Source organism: Ascaphus truei, chromosome 1, assembly GCF_040206685.1.
Source record: "Ascaphus truei isolate aAscTru1 chromosome 1, aAscTru1.hap1, whole genome shotgun sequence".
In the NCBI taxonomy this organism is placed as follows: Eukaryota; Metazoa; Chordata; class Amphibia; order Anura; family Ascaphidae; genus Ascaphus; species Ascaphus truei.
The window spans coordinates 471,288,260-471,311,891 of NC_134483.1; the positions used below are offsets into that span (position 1 = coordinate 471,288,260).

At 38.0% G+C, this 23,632-nt stretch overlaps 1 protein-coding gene across 1 annotated transcript in view; it reads left to right on the top strand.

Annotated features, from left to right (window-relative positions):
• Positions 1–12,012: 12,012 nt before the first annotated feature.
• Positions 12,013–23,632, top strand: part of GABRA2 (gamma-aminobutyric acid type A receptor subunit alpha2) — a 205,197-nt gene continuing 193,577 nt past the window's right edge. Inside the window, exons 1-3 of the mRNA XM_075567017.1 lie at positions 12,013–12,170; positions 12,757–12,855; positions 14,954–15,069. Coding sequence (XP_075423132.1) covers positions 12,782–12,855; positions 14,954–15,069 — 190 coding nt within the window. The 5' untranslated portion in view covers positions 12,013–12,170; positions 12,757–12,781. The remainder of the gene's footprint in view (positions 12,171–12,756; positions 12,856–14,953; positions 15,070–23,632) is intronic.

Consider the following 23,632-nt stretch of genomic DNA (forward strand, 5'->3'; position numbering starts at 1 on the left):
GCCTTGGGGACCCCCTACTTCAGGAGATACAGGCCCCTTTATGGGGTGCCGGTATCCCCTACAAAATGTAAATGCCCCGGTCACATGACGCGGGAGCTTTAAAAATGCAGGGGATACCGGCACCTCATAACGGGGCCTGTATCTCCTGAAGCAGGGGCTCCCCGAGGCTGAAACCAATGCGGTTCAGCTCCGGAGACCCCCTGCACATGTACACTATTATTAAAACACCAATACCAATAAATAATAATTCATTACCGTAGCAGATAGCCGCTATGGTAATGAAGCTGCATTAATGTACATTTTAATAATAGTGTGCGGGAGCAGGGGGTCTCTTGAGCTGAACCACATTGATTAATGGCTCAGGGACCCCCTGCTTCCTGAGTTACAGGCTCCGGTATGCGGCATCGGAGGCCAGTGTCGGCACCATCTTTATAGCGTCCAAGACGCGACGTGGGCTCTATAAAGATGGCGGCGACACTGGCATCCGATGCCCCATACCGGGGTCTGTAACTCGGGAAGCAGGGGTTTGCTGAGCCACAAATCAATGCTGTTCAGCTCAGGAGACCCCCTGCTCCTGCACACTATTAATAAAAATACATTAAAGCAGCTTCATTACCTTAGCGGCTATCCGCTAAGGCAATGAAGGGATTAAGGCATAATTGCATGTTTATTGGGGACAATTGCCCCCAATAAACATTGCAATATACAACTCACAACCCCCCCGCCCCCTAACACATACACTACAGTAATGGGCAAAATTACTATTACATATGGATAACAATGCATTTGCCCATTAAATATACATTCATCACAATAAATAAAATAAATGCATTTTGCACTCACCCTTGTCCGGCACCCACGATGAAGGCCATCCTCATCTCTATCACCGTCCATGCCCTCGGGTGCTTAAAAATATACACAAGAATAAAAAGAGCCAATCTAATGTCCCCTAACCCCTTAATCACCTTATCGGTTCATAACCACAAAGGTAATTAAGGGGTTAAGCCACCCTGACCCAATACCCACCCTTCCCCCTTTTATTTGTACAGTGGCTTCATCATATATATATATATATATTGTGACGTCTCAGTCCCAGCGTCGGATCTTTTGTCCAGATCAAAGGCAGGAAACACTGTACTTTCTAAGCAGGGGTTTTTTTACAGGGTACAAAGCAGGTACAGGGTTAACTCATAACACAAAACAGAAACAAAAGACCTAACTCCTTCCAGGAGTACTGACTAATACTGCTTAGTCCCTAACTAATCGTGGGAGAATTAAACTCTTTCCCCACTTTACCCCGTGTACCTGCAGCAGCTCCCTTTCAGTCTCTGAAAGGGCTGTCTGTTTGTGCCTTCAGATCAGTATAGCAGCAGCATCTCTCACCCTCTCTGTGTCACTCTCAACAGTGTGTCTCTGGCAGCATGGGGGGGAGTCTCTGTATCACTTCCTGACTATAGAGACTAGGCTAATTAGCTCATTAACTAGCAGTTGAACAGACCTTTCCAGGAGGATTAACTCTATGAGAGCTATAAAGTCCCACAACTGCCCCGTTCTAGCCCTTAGAGGGCAGTGACGGCATCACATATCCCTCCCCCCAGTGAAACATTGTCCTGTGAGCGGCCCGTGCACTATTACCATGTACCAATCTCTTTGTCAGACATGTCTGACATCCACCTCTTCTTAAAGGTTTTCTTCATATCGTAGTTTTCGTCGCTAGGATTGCTGCTGCCTCTGTTTTCTATGCCTCTTTCTCCTGGGTGTACTGCTTTTTGGTGATGGAGCAGGCTCTCTGCTTCTCCAGCTCTATCTCCAGCTTGAGGTTGTCCTCCTTTATAGCTGTGAGTTGCTGGGACGTGTTTTCAGTTATCCGCTTTAGCTCTAGAAGCCTTTTGTCCAACTTCAGTTTTCAGATTCCAAGGTTTGGACATTTTTAGTTTTTTCGTATTCTGCTTCCAGTGATGCTCGAGTAAGGCTCAGGGTGGCCTTCAGCTCATCATGCTGCTCGGCGGTGACCCACTGGGTACTCAGTCGCTCCTGTAGCACTTGCTGCTTTACTTTACCCAGCTCTGTTTTTAACGTGCAGACCTCTCGCTGAGAAACTTCTAGCTTGCCGATGAGGTGTTGAACGTCTTGTTGGGATGCCTCATAGAACCGTTTCCAGTCAACACTCTTTTGGTCTGACTCACTTGGATTTCTACTTATGGCGGTATCGGTAGTCTTTGTCATACCAAGGCTAGTAGTCACTCCTGTGACGATTGTGCCAAGCACTCATTGTTGTAGTCCACCTCTGGTCTTTTCTGATGCCACGGGGTAAACTTTCCCTGCAGCTTCTATTGACACGGAGGTTGTCTTTTACGCAGGGCCACATAGGAGTCCTCATCGTCTTCTTCTGAACTGCAAGAACTGAGCTGAACCATAGGAACCCAGCGCGAACCATGCCCCACAGAAAAGTTACATTCCATTGGTTCCGCGTTCAGAGGGCAAACTGCGGCCACATGTCCAAGTTCATGGCATCTGTAGCACTCTATATGCCTTCCAAAACTGGGTCTGTGTTTTGTCTCCAGTCTACTGGGAACAATGAGACCAGAGTCCCTCCTGGGTGCTTTGGAACTTCCTACTCTTTTACACAAGCCAATGAGTCCTTGGGGATTCCTATTTGGATGAACAGTCTTATCTGACCTCCTGGAGCACAGGAAGCGAGAACCAGAACACTCATCTGGACTTGAACTCTTGGACATCTCCTCAGCAGTCAAGTAACATTCGACTAAAGCGACCACCTGTTCGGCGTCTTTGGGGTCACTCTGGCTCACCCACATCTGGATGGTGCGGGGGAAACCCCTCAGGAACCGGTCTATAACGACTCTTTCGAGAACTGCAGTGGTGGAACATACCTCAGGCTGGAGCCTCTTCCTTGCAGAGTGTATAAGGTTATAGAGTTGAGAGCGGGGTGTCTTCTCTATATCATAACGCCAGGAATGGAACCGTTGGGCCCGAACCGCGAGGGTGACCACCTTCATGGAGTCATAGTCTTTAGCTTGCTCGGGCTCTAAGTCATAATAGGCTTTTTGTGAGTCACCCACCAGGAAGGGAACAATTATTCCCATCCACTCCTCAGCTGGCCACCCTTCGCATACTGCGGATCGCTCGAAAATTGACAGTTATGCCTCAACGTCATCGTCCATCGTCATTTTCTGAATGAGGTGCGTTTTTACCTGGTGAGCGACCTTTTGGGCCTCTCTAGTCTGGGCGGTAATTTTCTCTCTCAACACTCAGAGCTCCTGGTGTAGGCGAAGTTGCGTCTCATGTTGCTCTTCTTTTAGCGTCTGATGTAGGGACAGCACCATCTGCTGTACTAACGTCGCAGTACTTTCAGTTTGTGACTTTGTCATCTGTTGTAAACTCTCATTATAGGACTTTGACATCTCCTCTTGGGTCTTTGCCAATTGCTTTAAACCCCGCATTAGGATAGCAGCATTTTTTGTTTGTTTGTACTGAAGCAAGGTCAGAAATGCCTCCATTTTCCACTTTAACTGCCTTGTGGACTGCCTGCATTAAACTCCACCAATTGTGACGTCTCAGTCCCAGCGTCGGATCTTTTGTCTAGATCAAAGGCAGGAAACACTGTACTTTCTAAGCAGGGGTTTATTTACAGGGTACAAAGCAGGTACAGGGTTAACTCATAACACAAAACAGAAACATTACAAAACATTATTATTTTTTGTTTATTAATTTTTATTTTTATAAATTTAATTCCTTCCAGGAGTACTGACTAATACTGCTTAGCCCCTAACTAATCGTGGGAGAACTAAACTCATTCCCCACTTTACCCTGTGTACCTGCAGCAGCTCCCCTTACAGTCTCTCACAGGGCTGTCTGTGTGTGCCTTCAGATCAGTGTAGCAGCAGCGTCTCTCACCCTCTCTGTGTCACTCTCAACAGTGTGTCTCTGGCAGCATGGGGGGGGGGAGTCTCTGCATCACTTCCTGACTATACAGGCTAGGCTAATTAGCTCATTAACTAGCAGCTGAACAGACCTTTCCAGGAGGATTAACTCTATGGGGCCTATGCAGAGAGCAGCGAATTTTAAAAATGGCGAATTTAGTAAAAAGTAGCTTTTTTGGAGAGTTTTATTCTCCATATGCAGAAAAGTGCGAATTCTGCTATGTTTAACATGGATGCGTGTGGCGAGTTTAAATTGGCGAGATGCGCGCTTCAGAAACGTGTAAAAACAAATTCGCGCCTTTTTTTCCCATTGCAATGGCCGCGAGCGGCAGCTTCTTGCCAATTTTTTCTGGCGAGGCAAAAAGGAGACAATCGCGCCATTTTATTGGCGCGAACAGCCGCTAGATGCCGTTCGCGGCTCTCTGCATTAGGATATTTTTAAAACTGGCGAGATTGAGGTTCTCGCCAGCCGCGAGGCGAGTTTTACAAATAGAAAAGAAAAATTGGCGCGTTTTTCGGAACTAGCCATTTTCTGCTGTTTTCTGCGCGATTTTCTCCAAAAAATGGCTAATTTCGAAATAGCGCTGCTCTCTGCATAGGCCCCTATGAGAGCTGTAAAGTCCCACAAGTGCCCCATTCTAGCCCTTAGAGGGCAGTGACGGCATCACAATATATATATGCATGATTAACCAATATACAAATAAATGGTTAAGGATATACATGCCGAAATACAAATATCTCCAAATATCAAACAGCACCAAGCCAAATCAATATCTAAGAAATGCTAATCAAAACAATCAATTTGACAATGTGTACATGATACAACTAATCTGTGCATCATGTATACTTTGCCAAGCAATGCTCAAAATCAAATAAACTATTCCAAACACGATACAAACCAATCATTAAATACAAACAAAGCAAATCAACAGAATTAAATTACCATCAATTAATTAATCCAATCTCAAATCAATTACAATCAAAATCAATTACACAGTTCAAATCCTAAAAACAAACCATTCAGAAAAAAAATCTATGTCAAAGTAACCATCACACTAAATCTAACTTCCAAAAATAAGACAATTAAACTATTGCAAAAAGCCTTTAAAATTACACCAGACTAAATAACATTCACATTACAACCACATTTTTACACAAAGCAGCAAATTACACTCAAAAAACATCTAAACAAGGCAAGCAAACATTAGGCAAACAAGTTTTTATTATACCTGTATGTATGTCCATCTATAGTTTACATACATACATACATACATGTGCAATAAAAGAGCATTAAAAACAATTTAATAACATGCAAAATAAACATACAATACATCCAGTGACTGTCCCTGTACCTATGTATATCCATAGTGACATACATAAATTCAGGACCAATAAATGGACATACAGTACAAAAAATGGATGAGATGAAAAAAAGTCCAAAAAACCTGTAAAAGTAAATAACATACATTTCTTTTGTTTACTTACCATTAGCTGAACAACTGACCGAATCCCGTTGAACCGGATGTCTGGAAGAAATAATCCAACAACAGGAACCAGGTAACCATAAAAAAAAAACCCTTACAATTCCAAAAGTGTCTGTGTCTTCTTTCTTCTATTTGTCATCCATAGCGGGGTCTTCATCTGTAGCTTCTCTGTCTTCATCTGTCTTGTTCTGGGTCTTCTTATCTTCATTGGTCACGCCCTGGTCTTCTTCTTGTTCCGGAGGTCTTTCCTCCTCGGCGTCTGGCTTCAAAATGAGACGACATAGGCTTTTATAGGCCTATGACATCACATTTTCGTCATATGGTTCCCACTGTCCTGATTGGGCCGTGAAAACCATGTGATTTTGCCGAAACCAAAAGAAATTGATACAGAGCACAAGACATGTCAAACCGCTCACTCTTAAATTTTAAACAATCTAAATAATATTATTTTCCAGTGTCTATTTAATGACACACGTGAGTACTACCAATGTACAATAGTTAATGATTATAACAAATTAAATGAAAACTTGTGAAAAATTGTGATGTGCACCCAAAATGTATCCTTTCTGAATAATCTTGTGACTCTGTCACGTTTTCATTTAATTTGTTATAATCAAAAGAAATTGATGATGTCATTTAAAGGCAATGACGCCAGCCAATCAGAATGGCTGTGCTTCATTTGCCTTTAAGATGACGTCACCCAAACAAACATGGCCAGCCTCACATGGTATGGTAGCCAATCAGAGTTGGGATTGAGTTCCCACGCTCTGATTGGCTACTGTATCATGTGAGGCCGGCCAATTTATGTATGTCACTATGGATATACATAGGTACAGGGACAGTCACTGGATGTATTGTATGTTTATTTTGAATGTTATTAAATTGTTTTTAATGCTCTTTTATTGCACCTGTATGTATGTATGTGTGTAAACTATAGATGGACATACGTACAGGTATAATAAAAACTTGTTTGCCTAATGTACCTTTACAACACGTAGTGTATGCGGTGTCTAGCCCCCCTCTCTCTTCGATATTTATTTATATAAACTGAGTAAGAAGTAAAGATGGAAGAATAAATAAATAGAAAGGTGAAATAGTAATTCCTTTTGTGGTTGCCTAGATGCTAAGCAAAGGCTTTTTATGTCTGAATTTCAATTAGAAAAAATAGGCTAAAGCGCTCCAATGCCAGGTATAATAGAATAAAGCAAGCCAAACCACTAATCCAAGGTATAAGGAATGAGTAATGATATTAGTACTTAATATCCAATAGTATGGGTACTATCCTCCTGAAGACAGGTGGTAGATGGTACATGCCCACCCACCATCAGTCTCATTGGCAGGTTCCCCTGAACATAAATAATACTCACAAATCCTTGGAGTGGTAGGCAGGCTGTGCAGCTTCCAATATGTAGTTAACAGGAGTAAATGGAGGGCAAAGCGCACAAGCAAAAACGGAGCAGGAAGGACCCAGAATCAAAAATAAATTAAAAGGGCACTTTAATGTGACAAAAGACCCATCCAACGCGTTTCGAACGTCACTGCGTTTTTTTTCAAGGATAAAACACAGTGTAATGACATCCATTAAATATCCTCTTACCTGTAAGCAGTTTCGCGCCAAAAAACGGGAGCGCGATGACGTCATGACGCAATGCGCGTCATCGCGCATGCGCAGAATGATCCGGCGCCGTTCTAAGGGCAATAACTGTCATGCAGGCAGTGTGGACATTGTTGATGTGGGCAATGCATAGGACGAACTAACAATGCTACTATTATACCAAGCTAATGATTCAGAACAGATCGCCGTGACATCAAGACGCAATGCGTATCATAGCGCATGCGCAAAACGGCACAGCAACGTCAATGGACACAATAGTTACAAAAATTGATTGAATCAAAACAAATAAGGACAAAAATACCAAACCCATAAAGGGAAAGTGTACAGAAACAATGAACAGACTACTAAACTCCAAAGCTAATCTTAAAGAGAATAAAAATATAATTAAAAAATGCATATAACCACAATATATAAAAAGCTAAAAATCAGCGAATTAAAAACAAATAAATGAAATAAAGAACAGAAGTAATATAAAATAGTACTGAAATAACAGGGGAAAAAATAATAATATTAATACAAGAAAAACGCAAATAAGTTTGTATATACACATATGAAGTAAACACAAACAAAACACAACAAAATATACTGTATAAAATATAAAGGGAAATCAAGTTATGATCAAATATCAATGAATTGCTGAACCAAATTTTTAATAACCATAACCGAAAATATCGATATTATATCACAGAAAATGGGCTAATTGCCAATCAATATTCAAACCCATAGGGAAGCGCGTTTGGAGAATAAAAATCCAATATGCTTCCCTACGGTTCAAATGATTGATACGATCACCTCCTCTAGGTCTACAATTGATTAATTCAATGCCCAGGAAGGAGAAATTCCTGGTACCTCCCTGACCACATTCGGAGAAGTGCTTGGAAACAGGATGATTTGTATCTTTCAATCTTATGAGTCTTAAATGCTCTAACATCCTGACCTTAAGAGCTCTAATCGTTCTTCCCACATATTTTTTGCCGGAGCCACACGTTATGAGTTATACAACAAATTGACTTTTACAATTTATGAAATTATTGATGTAAAATTCTTTGATATTGCCTTTATGACCATCATGTGACTGCGGCAAATTATCCTGAAGAAAACTTCTTGCTGGCTTCATATGTTTACAAACGCTACAGGAACCACATTTGAAAGAATTTTATAGGCCTATGACATCTCATTTTCATCATATGGTTCCCACTGTCCTGATTGGGCCATGAAAACCATGTGATTTTGCCGAAACCAAAATAAATTGATACAGAGCACAAGACATGTCACACCGCTCACTCTTAAATTTTAAACAATCTAAATAATATTATTTTCCAGTGTCTCTTTAATGACACAAGTGAGTGCTACCAATGTACAATAGTTAATGATTATAACAAGTTAAATGAAAACGTGACAGTCACAAGATCATTCAGAAAGAATGATCTTGTAACTCTGTCATGTTTTCATTTAATTTGTTATAATCAAAAGAAATTGATGATGTCATTTAAAGGTAATGACGCCAGCCAATCAGAATGGCTGTGCTTCATTTGCCTTTAAGATGACGTCACCCAAACAAACATGGCCAGCCTCACATGGTATGGTAGCCAATCAGAGTTGGGATTGAGTTCCCACGCTCTGATTGGCTACTGTACCATGTGAGGCCGGCCAATTTATGTATGTCACTATGGATATACATAGGTACAGGGACAGTCACTGGATGTATTGTATGTTTATTTTGAATGTTATTAAATTGTTTTTAATGCTCTTTTATTGCACCTGTATGTATGTATGTGTGTAAACTATAGATGGACATACGTACAGGTATAATAAAAACGTGTTTGCCTAATGTACCTTTACAACATGTAGTGTATGCGGTGTCTAGCCCCCCCCCCTCTCTCTTCGATATTTATTTATATAAACTGAGTAAGAAGTAAAGATGGAAGAATAAATAAATAGAAAGGTGAAACAGTAATTCCTTTTGTGGTTGCCTAGATGCTAAGCAAAGGCTTTTTATGTCTGAATTTCAATTAGACTGTGCCAAAAGGCAAGCAAAGAGACTGAACATTAACGAGAATGGTGGTGGGAACAAAGCAATAACCAATTAATCAAAAATAATGAAAAAAGATGTAACACTAGTTTTTAGTCCATTAATCTGTTATTTGGAAAACATCATTAAAAGGTTTCAAATAAACAATTTAAAAGTGCATTTAGTAATTTAGTGACGTGTCTACCACTAATTTCTTTGTTTGTACAAAGCTGTTCTATCATTCATAACATCTTTTAATAAGTCTGTGATCATCTTTTCCGCATAGTTAAAGCAGTATAAAATAAAGCATTTTTTTAAAATCTGTTTTTCTTGAACATACAGTATTAACATTTGAAAGTTGGTCACATTCCAATGTCTAAGATAAAATGCCCTAAATCTGGTTTTCTGTTAAACACCACCAGAAAATCAAAGACCCTTAAAGCTGCAGATCAACCTGCCGTTTTAAAAAATATATATATATTTTTCCCCATTCAATACTGTATGTGCATCAATACAATTTGCACACTGACAAGTGATTAGCTAAGCTGCATATCGATCTGTTCTCCTCTAATCGACTGTAATCAATCGCTTGCTCAGGGTTATTTAATTCAGTTCTTGCACAGCATTTTGGGCAATGAAGTTCCTAGAATATGATTTACTGGCAGTTACTAGATACAATTGGTTCCCTGCTAGAGAGAGGGCAGGACTCAAGAGCCAGAGCCTATCAGAAGGGGAAGGGGCTGTCACTTTGGAAATGCTTCCTACATTAGAAACATTCAAAATATCTTTAAAACATTTTTTTTAATGCTACAAGTATTTTCTCATAGTACAGAACTGATCTATTAAAAACACACACACACACACACACACACACACACACACACACACACACACACACACACACACACACACACACACACACACACACACACACACACACACACACACACACACACACACACACACACACTTAGGATATTGCTTGAACTGCTGCTTTAAAACTGTTGAACAATGCGTTTCCAGCCCCATTGGAAGTTAAGGGTATAATTTCCGATTTGTTGCAGTACCCCCAAAATATTGCTTAACATCCAGAGGCTTTATTTACTATGACAATTAGGTAAACAGTTTGTGTAAGCTAATAAATGTAAGATAAGAAACAAGGCAAAAGGGAGGTACAGTAGATTTATTTTGAGATATTTCAGATATACATTGCAAGGAGACTTTAAACGCTTGGCGAAGTTGGCAGTTCTTTCGAAATTTTTAGCAAAGACAAATGTAAAGATGATAATAGCAATAGTGACCTTGGTAACCGCACATGGTATGGCTTTGCCGAAATCCATCTCCATGAACTGGGCACTTTTTAATTACATTTCTGACAATTATAAAAAAAAAAAAAAAATGTACAAAAGCCAAAAAAACCCAGAAACAAATGGGAGAAACCCCAAAATAATAAAATCTATTCAAATCGATCCCAACTGGTGTGTATACACACATAGCAATGTTCCATATGGAGTAGCCACGTTAAGTGACCTACGCTCCATTTCCATATGGAAGATGGTTATGTGGGTATACACACCAGTTTGAGTTTTTATTGTTTTAGGGTTCCCTCTTCCCATTTGTTTGTTGATTCAGATTTCTGGGGTTAATGAACTTCCTCTAAAGAATCGCACATCTCTACTAATGGAATAATTCTATAATACTTGAATGTTTTTTTTTTTTTTTTTCCCTTCGATTGGCAACTTAGGATAATAGATAATTACCACATACATATGACATACATTGCAAGGAGTGAGGATCATTTTAAAAGAGGAAGAAGAAAGGAAATTGCTGGGAATTAGCAACGCGGCGTCGAAAACAAAGACAACAAGCTCAGAAGAGAAGAGCTCCTGAGCCTCCCACTACTGCCAGGCACCTGTCTATATTCCACAAGATGACACTGTGCTCCTATATCTCCCTATTCATCTAATACGATTGAACTAGCACAGGCATGTACTGTACTGTGTACGTACTGCATGTGTCACTCCACTGCTACTGAGTTGATTCACACAAGGAAAGGAGCAAAAATATCCATCACATTGATACCCAGTAAATCGTCAGTGATATCAAGAGCAACTAAGCCTCATAAGCGGGCGGTCAACTCTCATCCTTGTTGTGGGGAACACGTCCAAATGATGTCCTTGCTTTCTCTTGCAGCGTGTAATTACTTGGTTAATATATACTCTGCATTATACGGTTCAATATGGTTGAAAAGGCAAAAATAAAGACCTGTAAAAGTTCTAAAAAAAAAAAGAAGACATTGGATGGAAGTTAACCCATCGCTGCCAGAGGAGGGTTGAATATTGAATTGAGATACAATTGGGACTTTAAAAGGAGATAACGTGCAGCAAACGGTGGGGTGGCGGGGGGGGGGTGTTACTAGATGAAGCAAAGCAGTTTTGTCAGTGAGAAAAAACTGGTCTAGCAATCGTGCTTTGGGGTATCTGGTACAAACAACCTGGCTGTATATTTCCGCACGCAGAAGGGGTGCTAGGCAGGACCCCGGGGTGCAGCATCGTAACAATGTGTCTAGGGTTACAGAGATACTGCTGCACGACTCTATGACCGCGCAGGCGCCCCGGCTTTCTACCTCTGCAGATACTGGATCTGTATTGAGAGAGAGGCACCGATCAGGACGTTGCCACATTCATATGCAATCACACCCTAGCTGCAGCAATTCATGAATTAATTAATATTGCCCTGCAACCAGCAACGCTGACCACAAATGTTGCACCATTGAGGGGCGTCTCCTCCTCTCTACTCTCCGCTCAATATCTCAGCACACTGGATATAATAGCAGTAAAAGGAGGACTCCCAACGCGCCGCGCGTGCACGTCTCACTACAGCGCGTGCAAGGCATCAGCAGCAGCATCTGAAAGCGCGCCCCAGAGGCTCGTCTCCGCCCGGGACCCGCCTCCTCCTCCTCCTCCTCCTCCTCCTCTGTTCCAAGCAGCCAGGATCAGCTGCTCAGCGAGCTTGGTGCTGCAGCTTCTCCGCACCTGCAACTCTAGCATCTCCAGCATCCTCTGCAGGGTCAGCGCGGGGAACACCTCTCCATCCGCAGCGCTTTTCATTAACTCCAGGTAGAGAGAAAAACAAAAGCTTTGCCATGGAGATCTTCCTTTCTCCTCCTGCTGCATTTCCCTCCCATGTTGTGTCTAGGGGGATTTCAACCAACTTGCCAATTACGGATGTGACAAAACCCGAGCTTCTTTTCCATCTGATTCACGAGCTACGAATGGGGATGGCTAGTTGATTTGTATGTTTTATTGTACTTTTATGTTTATTGTGCAACAATATCTGACTGGGTTTACTCCGTACATGTTGCCAAGTATAGCCACGCTCTTACTTGGTGGTTTTATGATTGTTTTTGCCTTTGATTGTCAGTTCCTTTGATCCCGCATGTGGTTTAGTTGTATACATAGGAAAAACACATGTGCACTCTGAGATCGCTTTCAATGTTTCGCAAGGACCCGATTGTTCACTGTCAACCTGGTATTGTGGAGCAAAATTGCATAAGTATTACATTGCATACAGACATTACTACTGTCCCCATGGACACTGCATGCAGTTATATACTGTACTATACAGTAAGTGGCATTCATGCTGGTTGCCTGATGATTTGTCTTCCGAGTGCTTCTCTGTAATGCACATTTTTTTTTGTCTCAGATTTTAAGAAGTACTGAAAGCAAGTATGGAAACAAACCTGCTATTTCGTACCGCGAAGATAATATTGTTTCTCAGTCTCGTGATGTGGGAGTCATCAAGGTGAGGTGATGTTTCTACATGTTTGTCCAAGTTAAAGCCTTTAGTTTTCCCCTGTTTGATTTACTGCTATTTTTTTTCAGGGTCTATGCTTTGTTGCTGCGCACGTTTTCATCAATGCCCACTTTCTGTGTTAACATTAATGGTACTGTATTGTAAATTAGATAGAGATCAGTGACCGTGACCTCAGCAGTGGCAGCATATTATACAGTAACATCTCTTAATATAAAGTCATGAAACACTTGCCACAGACGTTAGTGGGCATTTTTGCAACATATTTCCTAGTATATCTAAATCTATTATGAGTGACAGCATGTGTTAGATGTTGTGTACAGTAAAACATTTAAAAGCAACAAGCAAAGTCAGCTAACTGACAGCCACAGACCATATAGTGCACGGCTTAATTTATATACAATGCATTCCGAAAAGTACTAAAAAAGTAGGCCAGATATATGACTTGATATCACTTATAAGCAGTTTGGAATATTCATTGTTGCACTGTGCAAATTAGCATCATAATATAACAATACAAAGCGCTTAGTGATTGAGGATTGACATGCACAATATAAAGTGATGTTGCAATTTGTGGAGAATAGTCTTGTCCCTTTTGTTAACATGCACAGGAACGGCAGAGACTACAGTATATGTTCTGTTAACCTCTAGATGGAGATATTATACAGCGCTGGCATCTTTAATACAATAAGACAGTGGTTGGTTTATTAGGCAACTTTGTCTCTTATTGTTTAGTGTTTTATACTGGCAGTATAAATGCATAGCTGGTGTTCTTTTTTTCTGCAACATATATTTATTGTGATGTTTTATACATCTGTTATACAATAGGGCTAATGCAACAGCAACTGCATTTAGTTTCATGATTACTGCATTTAATAATAGGTGCTTAAAATACATCTGATGATGTGAATATATAACAATGTAATTAGGTCTAGTTTGTATTCTGCACATAAATATCAGTTTTTGTTTCTTTAAAATAACATAATCTCTCCACTGTAACATTTTGGAAAGTAACCCAAATAATTAATTGTCGTTTTATTTCTCTAATCAATCTTTACATTGTACAGTTCTCTGATATACATAGCATTGATAGTTGTAGCAACACATTAAAGAAATATCTGCATAGACGACATCTATATAAATTTAAGTATAGACGGTTAAACATAAGTGTGAGTAATTGAATGTATATATAGCACAATATTATAGTGATTAATTTAATTTTGATAAAGTAATATACATGTAATAGAACTTTAATCAAATCTATAGTTGTTCTGAGTAGCTGATGGTTAGGACACAGCTATTTAAGCTCGCCTAAGCGCTATGTACTGACAGCTGAAAACAGTAGGGACTACAAAAAGCTACAAAAAACCCCAGACACAAATCAAACAAAAGATCTCCTGCATAAAAGCTAAATACATACCCTTCACTTCTTTGAAACGTGTGATTTATTTGAGGCCAATTGAAGCGCCTAGAGATACATTGTTTTTCCAGTTTTTCGTCATTATTTATCACATACAGTAAGTATATAATATTTGATGTCACTATATGTTTTATGTTCATGTATATTCACACTAGATACTGTAGGCATTTCAAATGATACAAAGTTCATCATGTGTTTTTGAATACTGTACTATGTTTTCTGTATCTACCTACAGTAGATACAGTATGCCGTCTAATAGAAAGGGCCTATGCGAAACTAAAAACTTTTCTTATAATAAAGTGTCTTTATTGTTATTTTCTGTTATATTTGTAGTGGGTATGTTTATTATTGTTACACTTGCTCTTATTCACCAGAATTTGCACCAGCACCACAACCATACCTGATTATAGGAATAGTTTAAGGATTCTTTATCAATAAGTGCCTCAAAAGAATAAGCATAATTATTATTTATGAATAGAATTAATCAGTAAGGCATTTTTAAGTTTTGGTATTAGTAGCATTCCTTGGTGATACCTCTCATCAAAGTCACCTATTTTACATCCTGTTTTAAAGATTCTACTAGTTCATTTAATTGCTTTTTGCTGATAAACAACGTATACAATAATATTTAATCACAATATATATTTAACACATATTGTTCCTGTCTAGGCCAGTGCTGGCAGACTCGCTGGATGACGACGCAAAGAATAATATTACCATCTTTACACGAATTTTAGACAGACTGTTAGATGGGTATGATAATCGTTTAAGGCCTGGATTAGGAGGTAATTTTTATATGTTTACTTTAATGAATAATACAACTGTAATAAGATTAATTGACATCAATATTTTTCTGCTAAGAATGTAAAATACTTATGGGTAATACAAGCATGTAATAATATAACACGTAAAGGATGTGATGAGTCTGATACAGAGTAAGAAGTATAAAGTATGTTTTATGTAACATGATATGGAGCATCTGGTTTAGTACCATGGAGGTCACTACAGTTTAACTCTACTGCAGTTGTTGCCTGTGCTTTACCAAATTGCTTTCAATTTTAAGTTCTTTCTTTAAAAAAAAAACAGAAAAGGCTTTCCGATATTAACGTAAAAATTAGGGGTTTCTGGGATCTAATTTTTATTTGCCTTAACAATCGTGGCATATTAAAAAAAAAAAATTGTACTGAAGTAACCATTATTGTCTATACTTATCTTAACACAAGACTTGTATTTTTTTCGAACTGCAAATGTCCCTGATATTTCCTTTTATGTAACATCATGCATTATGACAAGTAGATCTGTTCATTGCAGCTGGATGTTCATATTTTTTCACTGCTTCTATTTTGACAAGTTTGGTATTTGGTACCTACAGTTTCAATACATTTTTTCAGAATCACAAAACCAAAAAAAACCTCCGTTACTATTAGTGTCAGAAGACTTTACAAACCATTGCTTTGGATTATCCTTGTGTAGCTGTGTCAGGTTAATACATAGTATTGTGTTGCTTAGTATGCACCAAACTGCTTCATTTGAACCAGTTTTATCTCAAAGTTGTTGCTTATATTATGTTTACTATTTCAATATAATTGTGATTTTGATTTTTTTTACTGCTTTATATTTTCATATATATTAATGGGTGCTTTCAAAATGCATTGGTTTTTTGTGTTTGCTTGGATGAATCATTCCTTAGGTATCAGTTTACATATACTGCTTTAATATCCATTATTTTACATTTGCTCCATTTCCTTTTTATTATCGTAAGGAAAAATAAGACACATGGCATCATTAAATACACTGTTTGGTGAGTGCACCATTATTTCTCCTGTGGCAAAAACAATATTTTATTTTTCCCAGAAAGGTTTCTTGTCATTAAGTCCTTTTATTAAAACCTTTCAAAAATATCATGAACTGTGATACATTATTTTGTTTGACTGGATATGGGTATAAGAGGCTATTTCCATCTTATCTACTGAAATTTGTTTCCCGGGTTTTCAGTGCTAACATAAAAATCATATACTGTACTAAGAAATGCATTACATTAAACAAGTATCTCCATTAAGAATTAGTACCATGGTAAAAATAGGTTTGGCATCAATGTTTTACATAACAAGGATAATCTTGCAGGTAACTATTATTATCAGCTGTATTCATTATATAGATTTACTATAACGTGTTTTTCTCCATTGTTCTCTAATGTACAGCTAAATAGTAGATGGTTAAAGTCTTTTTAGGTGTATATATATATATATATATATTTTTTAGTGAATAGTAATCTATCTTTGACAAGAGCCACTAATGCCATCCCAGTTTGTGTTAAGATTTGTAGAACATCAGCATATCTGCAGATGTAGCAGACGCTATTGCACCCGTCACAGCACAACAATGCACAACGGTTTGCATATAAACAAGAAAGCATGCGAAATAAACATCCTGTTGCAAAAACTCAGTTTATTATAGAATTGTAGTCTATATAAATATACAGAGCATAACTATTTGCAGCCCTTTTGCTGAAAGCAGAGATCTGAATGAGTAAATTAATCAGAACAGTATCACAGCTAAATATGCATGCTTGTGTGTAGATATTTAAACTTTACACCTTTGCTGTCAAAGCATAGTACTGTAGGCACTTCTGCCAGTGAGAGATTTATTTAAGCCCATATTTTCCATAAATCGGTGTTACTGTGTATAGTAACTCAAATGAAGGGGCCATAAGGTGTCTTATGACATAGCACTGCTTAGTAATGTGGCTCTTATGACACTGCTTTCCACTTGTGTTCTACTATTTATAATAATGAAAAAATTAAATTGGATCCATGCAAAATTGTTCATTTTAACCCAGTAATGCCATTCTCGCAAGTTAATGAATAAGCCCAATTGCCCAATTAAATCTAAGAGAATATTTTTTAAATACTTTGCTTTGGATGATTGTAACGTTATGATTGCTTTAATACAGCTTTAACTTGCAAAATGTTGCAGTGTTATGCTAGACTTTGCATACTCTAGTAAAAAAAACCTACTATAGGTACTGTATGTCCAGCAAATTCATCTTCTTTTAGTTTTTATAGATACTCATCCATTATTTATAGTTACGGTATATTGATCCTGAGAAAGACAAACGGATAGATCCTCAGAAGTGCGCTAAATGTGGACAAATAACGTTATGTTACCGAATTAGGTAACAGACATTATTGTTCCTTCATTTAACTGGGATCCTCTAAGCTAATCACATGCATAAATAAAGTCTGTTAGCAAAACCACCATTGTTTCGCTACCTACGTTTCCCAATACACTGCACATGCGCAATGGTCAAACTTTAAGGCGTGTTATTAAGGTAGCACTTAACACAAACTTTTTTATGTGCGATACCAAAAGCTAATCTTGTTTTAATATTAGAAATTGATAATTTTTATACTTATTAACTTTTCACTTAATTACAGGCATACCCCGGTTTAAGGACACTCACTTTAAGTACACTCGCGAGTAAGGACATATCGCCCAATAGGCAAATGGCAGCTCGCGCATGCGCCTGTCAGCACGTCCTGAACAGCAATACCGGATCCCTATCTGTACCGAAGCTGTGCGCAAGCGGGGAAGCTATAGAGGCTGTTACAAATGCATTATTTACATCAGTTATACACGTATATGACGATTGCATTACAGTACATGCATCGATAAGTGGAAAAAAGTTAATGCTTCACTTTAAGTACATTTTCGCTTTACATACATGCTCCGGTCCCATTGCGTACGTTAATGCGGGGTATGCCTGTATATGATATATACTGTAATGTAGTAATGACTCTATAAAGTAGAGATGTGCAATACATACTTCAACAATATAAATTATTATTTAATTTATATCAACGTACAATTAAAATAAATGAAGGCCATTCATCGTTAATTTCTTTTAATTGTACATTGATTTTAATTAAATATTAATTAATATTGTTGAGGTATATAAATGATTGCACACCCACAGTTTATAGTCATTATTTAAATAATGTACCTTATGAATTCACATAAACAAATCACTTTATGCAGACATTTATATGATCCATAATATATATCTTTGTATGACATTTTACTTTTGTAATGAAAGGGTCGAATTCTATACTCATGACATTGCTTTTAGGCTACTCCAATAAATAAGTATTGATAATCATGGTCTGAATGTGAGTAAGGGCAGCCTTTGGAAGGTGCAAAATATCGTAGCCTTATCAGCATGCTCTAACATCAACTGTGGTCTGTGGATTTCCGTTGTCAGATAAACTGCTCATTACCCTATGATTTGCATATGAGTAGGCCTAAGGTCCATTAAAATTTAAGGATTTGTTATCTTTAAGGAAAATGCCAGGATTTCATTGCGCTAAGCACCTTTGGAGATATGTGTTACGGATATGGACATATTAAATTGAGATAAATTTAAAAAAAAAATAGTGACTTTCTGAGGATCAATTCCAAAAACCCCAGTGAAACATTTGTCAATTTTCTTCTCCAGTACTGACAATCAGATTTCAATGTAAATGTTCTTATGAGGGAGGTGTGTCAGTGTAAAGAAAGTGCAAATTGCTCAATCTTTTGCTTGCGTTTGTGTCAAATGTAATAAATTGTTTTCTACATGTGCTGAAAATTGTTAGCTAAAAATCTTTATGCAACTTCAGACCTGGCTAATTTTTGGGGCACAAAACTTGTAGCAAAGACCCTAATAAATCGACGCAAACAAACACAGGATGAAAGCGATGTAATTTGCACCAATTTTGTTCCAGATTTGCCGTGATACATAATCTCCTATATGTTAACTGTCAGTATATTCTGCAAAGCCTTATATACCTATATTGAACTTTTTTTTTTATAGATCTCAACTGTCTCTGCTATATGCATGGGTTGTAAATTCTACATTTGCACTGCCTTTACAGTAAATAATCCCTTACTTTGCACCACAGTTGTAACTACCAGCATTGCCCAATTACCAGGATCTCTCAGTGTCCTGACCTGGGGCAGTGCAGGAGTGCATGGACATATTGTCCAATACCTCTTTCTCAACCACACCAGGTGTACATTGTAAATATGATTATATATTGCTCATTTTCTGTAATGTACAGTATATAGTTATGTTTGTTGAATATTATATGTTACATTATTTTTACATAGTGCCTGAACTGTGTAATTAAATATTATTTTGGTTACTTCTGTCTCTTTGAAAATCATTTTCTCATATGTACTGTAGATTCATTCTGTTAAATTCCTACTTTATACCATAAATTATATATACAATAGTAGGTCAAATAAACATATCCAACATTTTCTTTCATCATTAAACAACATATTATAGTTAATCCCGTAAAAAAAACAAAATATATAAATTTGTTACTGTGTTTCAGCCATTTATATGTTCCACTATATATTTGTTAGTATAACATATTATGAAAGGGTTAATTCCTACACTCAGTACATTCATATGGGTACCATTTAGGATTTTCCCTTTTCCCTTGTAGGCTATTTGTAGAAATAACTCAATGTTCCTCAGGGTTTAGAGGTGAGTAAGGGCAGCTTTCAGTAGGCGTTAAATATGGTTACGTTATTAGCATAACCTTAACAGTAACAGATGTAAGGATCTCTGTTCATAAATAAAGTGCTCATTACCATAGAATTTGCATTTGAAGACGCCTATGATCCGTTACAATTTAAGGTTCCCTTAATTTTAAGGAAAATGGCTGAACAACATACTGTAGCGTTAAGCAGCTTTGGGAATATGTGTTATGGATATGGATACATTAAAATGAGATAACGTAAACTTTAAAAAAAATAGCGACCTTCTGAGGATATACTCCTTAGATTCTGCATTTCTAATGTAACCAAACCCAATTTTTGTATAGTCTCTTGTAAGTCAGACTTTCCTTACTCTACTGTATTAATTTGGTGCCTCTTTTATGTACTTTTTCCAGTTCCATAATGTATTTTTCATGGTGAGGTGCTTAAGAATGTACTCTATATACAAGGTGTTGTCTTACTAAACAAAGTGCACAAATACAGATGTAGACCGATTTTTACTGTCTTCGGTGCCACGATTTTTACTGTGCCGGTGCAGCTGCAGTGCGGCTATAGATCTTGCAGCTCTCAGTAAGCTGCCCAGAAGGATTAACACTGTTGGTTCCATGCTGCTGAATGTGACCCCACAACGTTAATCGTTTTGAGTCATCTGTATGGAGAGAATACCGCTACTCACCTTTCAGATGAGCTGTGCATCCGTGTCTGGTCTTTGTCTGTAACCGCTTCTGCCATCTTGTTCCATGTCCCCACTCGCTGAAGGTAAGAGTGAAGGCTGTATTTCCTTCCCTCTGGATGATGTACTGTAGATGCCCTTATATGGGGCTTTACATCATGAGGGGGAGGCTATATGGCAATAGTTGGTCATTTACAGCATCAAGGGTACACTGTTCAGTGCCCTTAATGATGTAGCTGTCCGGATATGACAATTTAGCCTCCTCCTATTGATGTAGAGCCTCATATAAGGGCATCCAGGTAAATACAGCCCTGCTTACCTTCAGCGATCGGTGACACAGATCTAAACAGAAGGCAGAGGTGGCTCAAGGTGAGTAGCCTTATTCTCTCCCTGCAGGATGGCCCATCAAGCGAAGGATTAATGGTACGGGTCCCATTCAAAAGCATGGAACCCCACAGTATTAATCCTTCTAGGCTGCAAGCCTTGTTGGACCGCATTTTTCTCCACGGGCACAAGGACAGCATATCTGGCTACATGTATATCTGTATTCACTTTTTCCTTCCACCATTATCATTTTTAATGCATAATAACATGCTGGTGGCATTTGCAACTACTGCCTGACATTGAACTAGTGGTAATCCTGTTGGTAATCTTCAAATTTATTTTGTAAAATGTGTTGTGGATTTTTCTGAAAATTTGAGTTTTCACATTGCATGAAAGTTGATTAATTTTGCCAATTTGTACAGAATCTCACCAGAAATAGACTACATATGCCAATTTGCTAAATTTTTTGTAAATAGCAGTTTATAAAGGGCCACATGAGGTTGCACACTGACTTTTAATGCTTAATGAATTCAATTGGCAAGGCATGCACATTTGGCTTGATTCGTGACCTTCAGCAAACAATGTGCATATCTTTACTGCTGTCTACAACCACTTATAAATGTTTCTCCATTATGATTGACCTAAAAATGTTCCATTTAGTTTGTAGGCAGCATGCTTACCAAATGAATAACCTTACTGTACATTTATCTATAATAAAGCTTATCTGCCACTTACCTGTCAAATCTTCCATCGTTATCAAAATCCGTTCGTAGAGAAATTACATTATGCTGTGATTTTACACTGTACATAATGTAGTATTATCAGCAAAGATGGAGACTGGTGCCCTTATTTTATAAGTCCTGATGCCCCAAATCGGATGGTATCTCACGGAAAGCCCAATTGACATAAATGGGGCTTTCCGTGCGATAATGCCAGATGGGCAGAATTGGACCAGATAAAATAAGGGCTTTTGTTCACTATAAAGGAAAAGGAAAACAATCAGTGCTATCTACCCAAACCAATATATATATAGAGTGCCAAGAAAATAATCTCTACCAAATAAATATGCTATATCTTTATAGGTATAAACAATGTGAGTGTGCTAGAAATGTGAAATATATCAAAATAATGATAATTGTTTGTGAATTTTTTGTGACCAATATAAAATGGAATGAAATTAGTCCAAAAAGTGATTAGAAAGTGAATCAAAGCCATAGAAAACAGTCTCTCCAAAAGTACTTCAGTTGGGGAGTTGATGGTAACTGTATGTCAGCATACAGATGAAAGTTATTCCAATCAATCGAAATGATAATAAAGAGTGTATATTACAAACAGATGATTTCTAGACAACTGGTGGGTGATTAGAATCCTGATGGACAGAGTGTTCGCATCAGACTGGGTCACCAGATTCGATCGCTGGGTTAGGTGCTGCTTCACTGGACAGTAACCATATCCAAAACCGGAGTCTAATAACAAAGAAAAGAAGCTCGTGCTCCCAGAGTGTGATCAAATTTTATTAGAACAGATCAAAATGATCATTGTGCCTGTAATGCACTAAAGTAACACAATATCCTCTTTTCATTCTGTACCCCAACCCTTACCTTTTTAACAGAAAATTAAAATAAAGAACAATTTTATTTTAAAAAAAGCATTGATCAAAATGTAGATTAAAACAAACAAACAACAACATTCCAGTGTTTAGAATCTTAATTTGTGTCTCTAATATTTTTGATACAGTATATATGTTTTGATATAATGTACTGTATGTGAAACTGTATATATTTCAGATGTGTCTCCTTATTCACTATATATATATATATATATATATATATATATATATATATATATATATATATATATATATATATATATATATATATATATATTCTCTTTATTTATATAGTATGTCTTTACTTAGTCTCTCATTTTTTTCTGTAACTGATATTTTGATACTGTTGTGTACACATATATAATATGTTTTATTTCATTCATCAGTTGTGTAGTGTATTGCCATTTTAAAGTCTGCATTTCAACTTGTGACAAAGTGATGGTGAAAAAACAGGCGCGAATACGATACTAGTGTTCACTAATAATTAAGTGAGTAAATAATACACATATAATAGTGTTAAACCTTAAGGTGACTATAAATAGTGCAACTATAAGAAATATATAATAAAAGTTGTAACCCCCTGCTCAAACCCTCTGGAAGGGACTGTCTTGGCTGGTCCCAGATGATCGATACACTTTCTCACAACCCAGGGGGAGCATGTGGGAAAAAAACAACAAAGAAAACACACTAAGTGCAGACAATAAAGTACAATGGTGAAGCATGAATTCAAACTTGGCTCCTATGTGCAGCCTACTCACAGGATGTTAGTAGGATAAGGGCAGTGACAGGATGGGTGGAATCTGATGGGTCTTTCTGGACACAGACAGGAAGCAACTCGGGCTCAGAGGTCAGGTGCAAAGGTACATGGAGAAATAAAGAAAAACCTGAATGGTGCAGATCAATGATACAAAAGGTTATTTTATGGAATGCTAAAAATGTGCACTTACAATTTTGAAATACAATATAAACGTTTGTCACTAAAAGTGAATAGGAGTGTAAGTGATGGTTGCCGCAGCTCACCGCACCGCCGACGCCTCGAAGTTCCTGCACAACAGGCTTTCTGTGGTCCCCTCTCCACCGTAATGTGTGGGGATCACCTCCAGCAGTTTCTCCGGCGCGATACGTCACTTCCGGTGTGCACGATCAGCTCCGTCGCGTCACTTCCGGTACGGCTCGAGATTGACAGCGTGCAGCA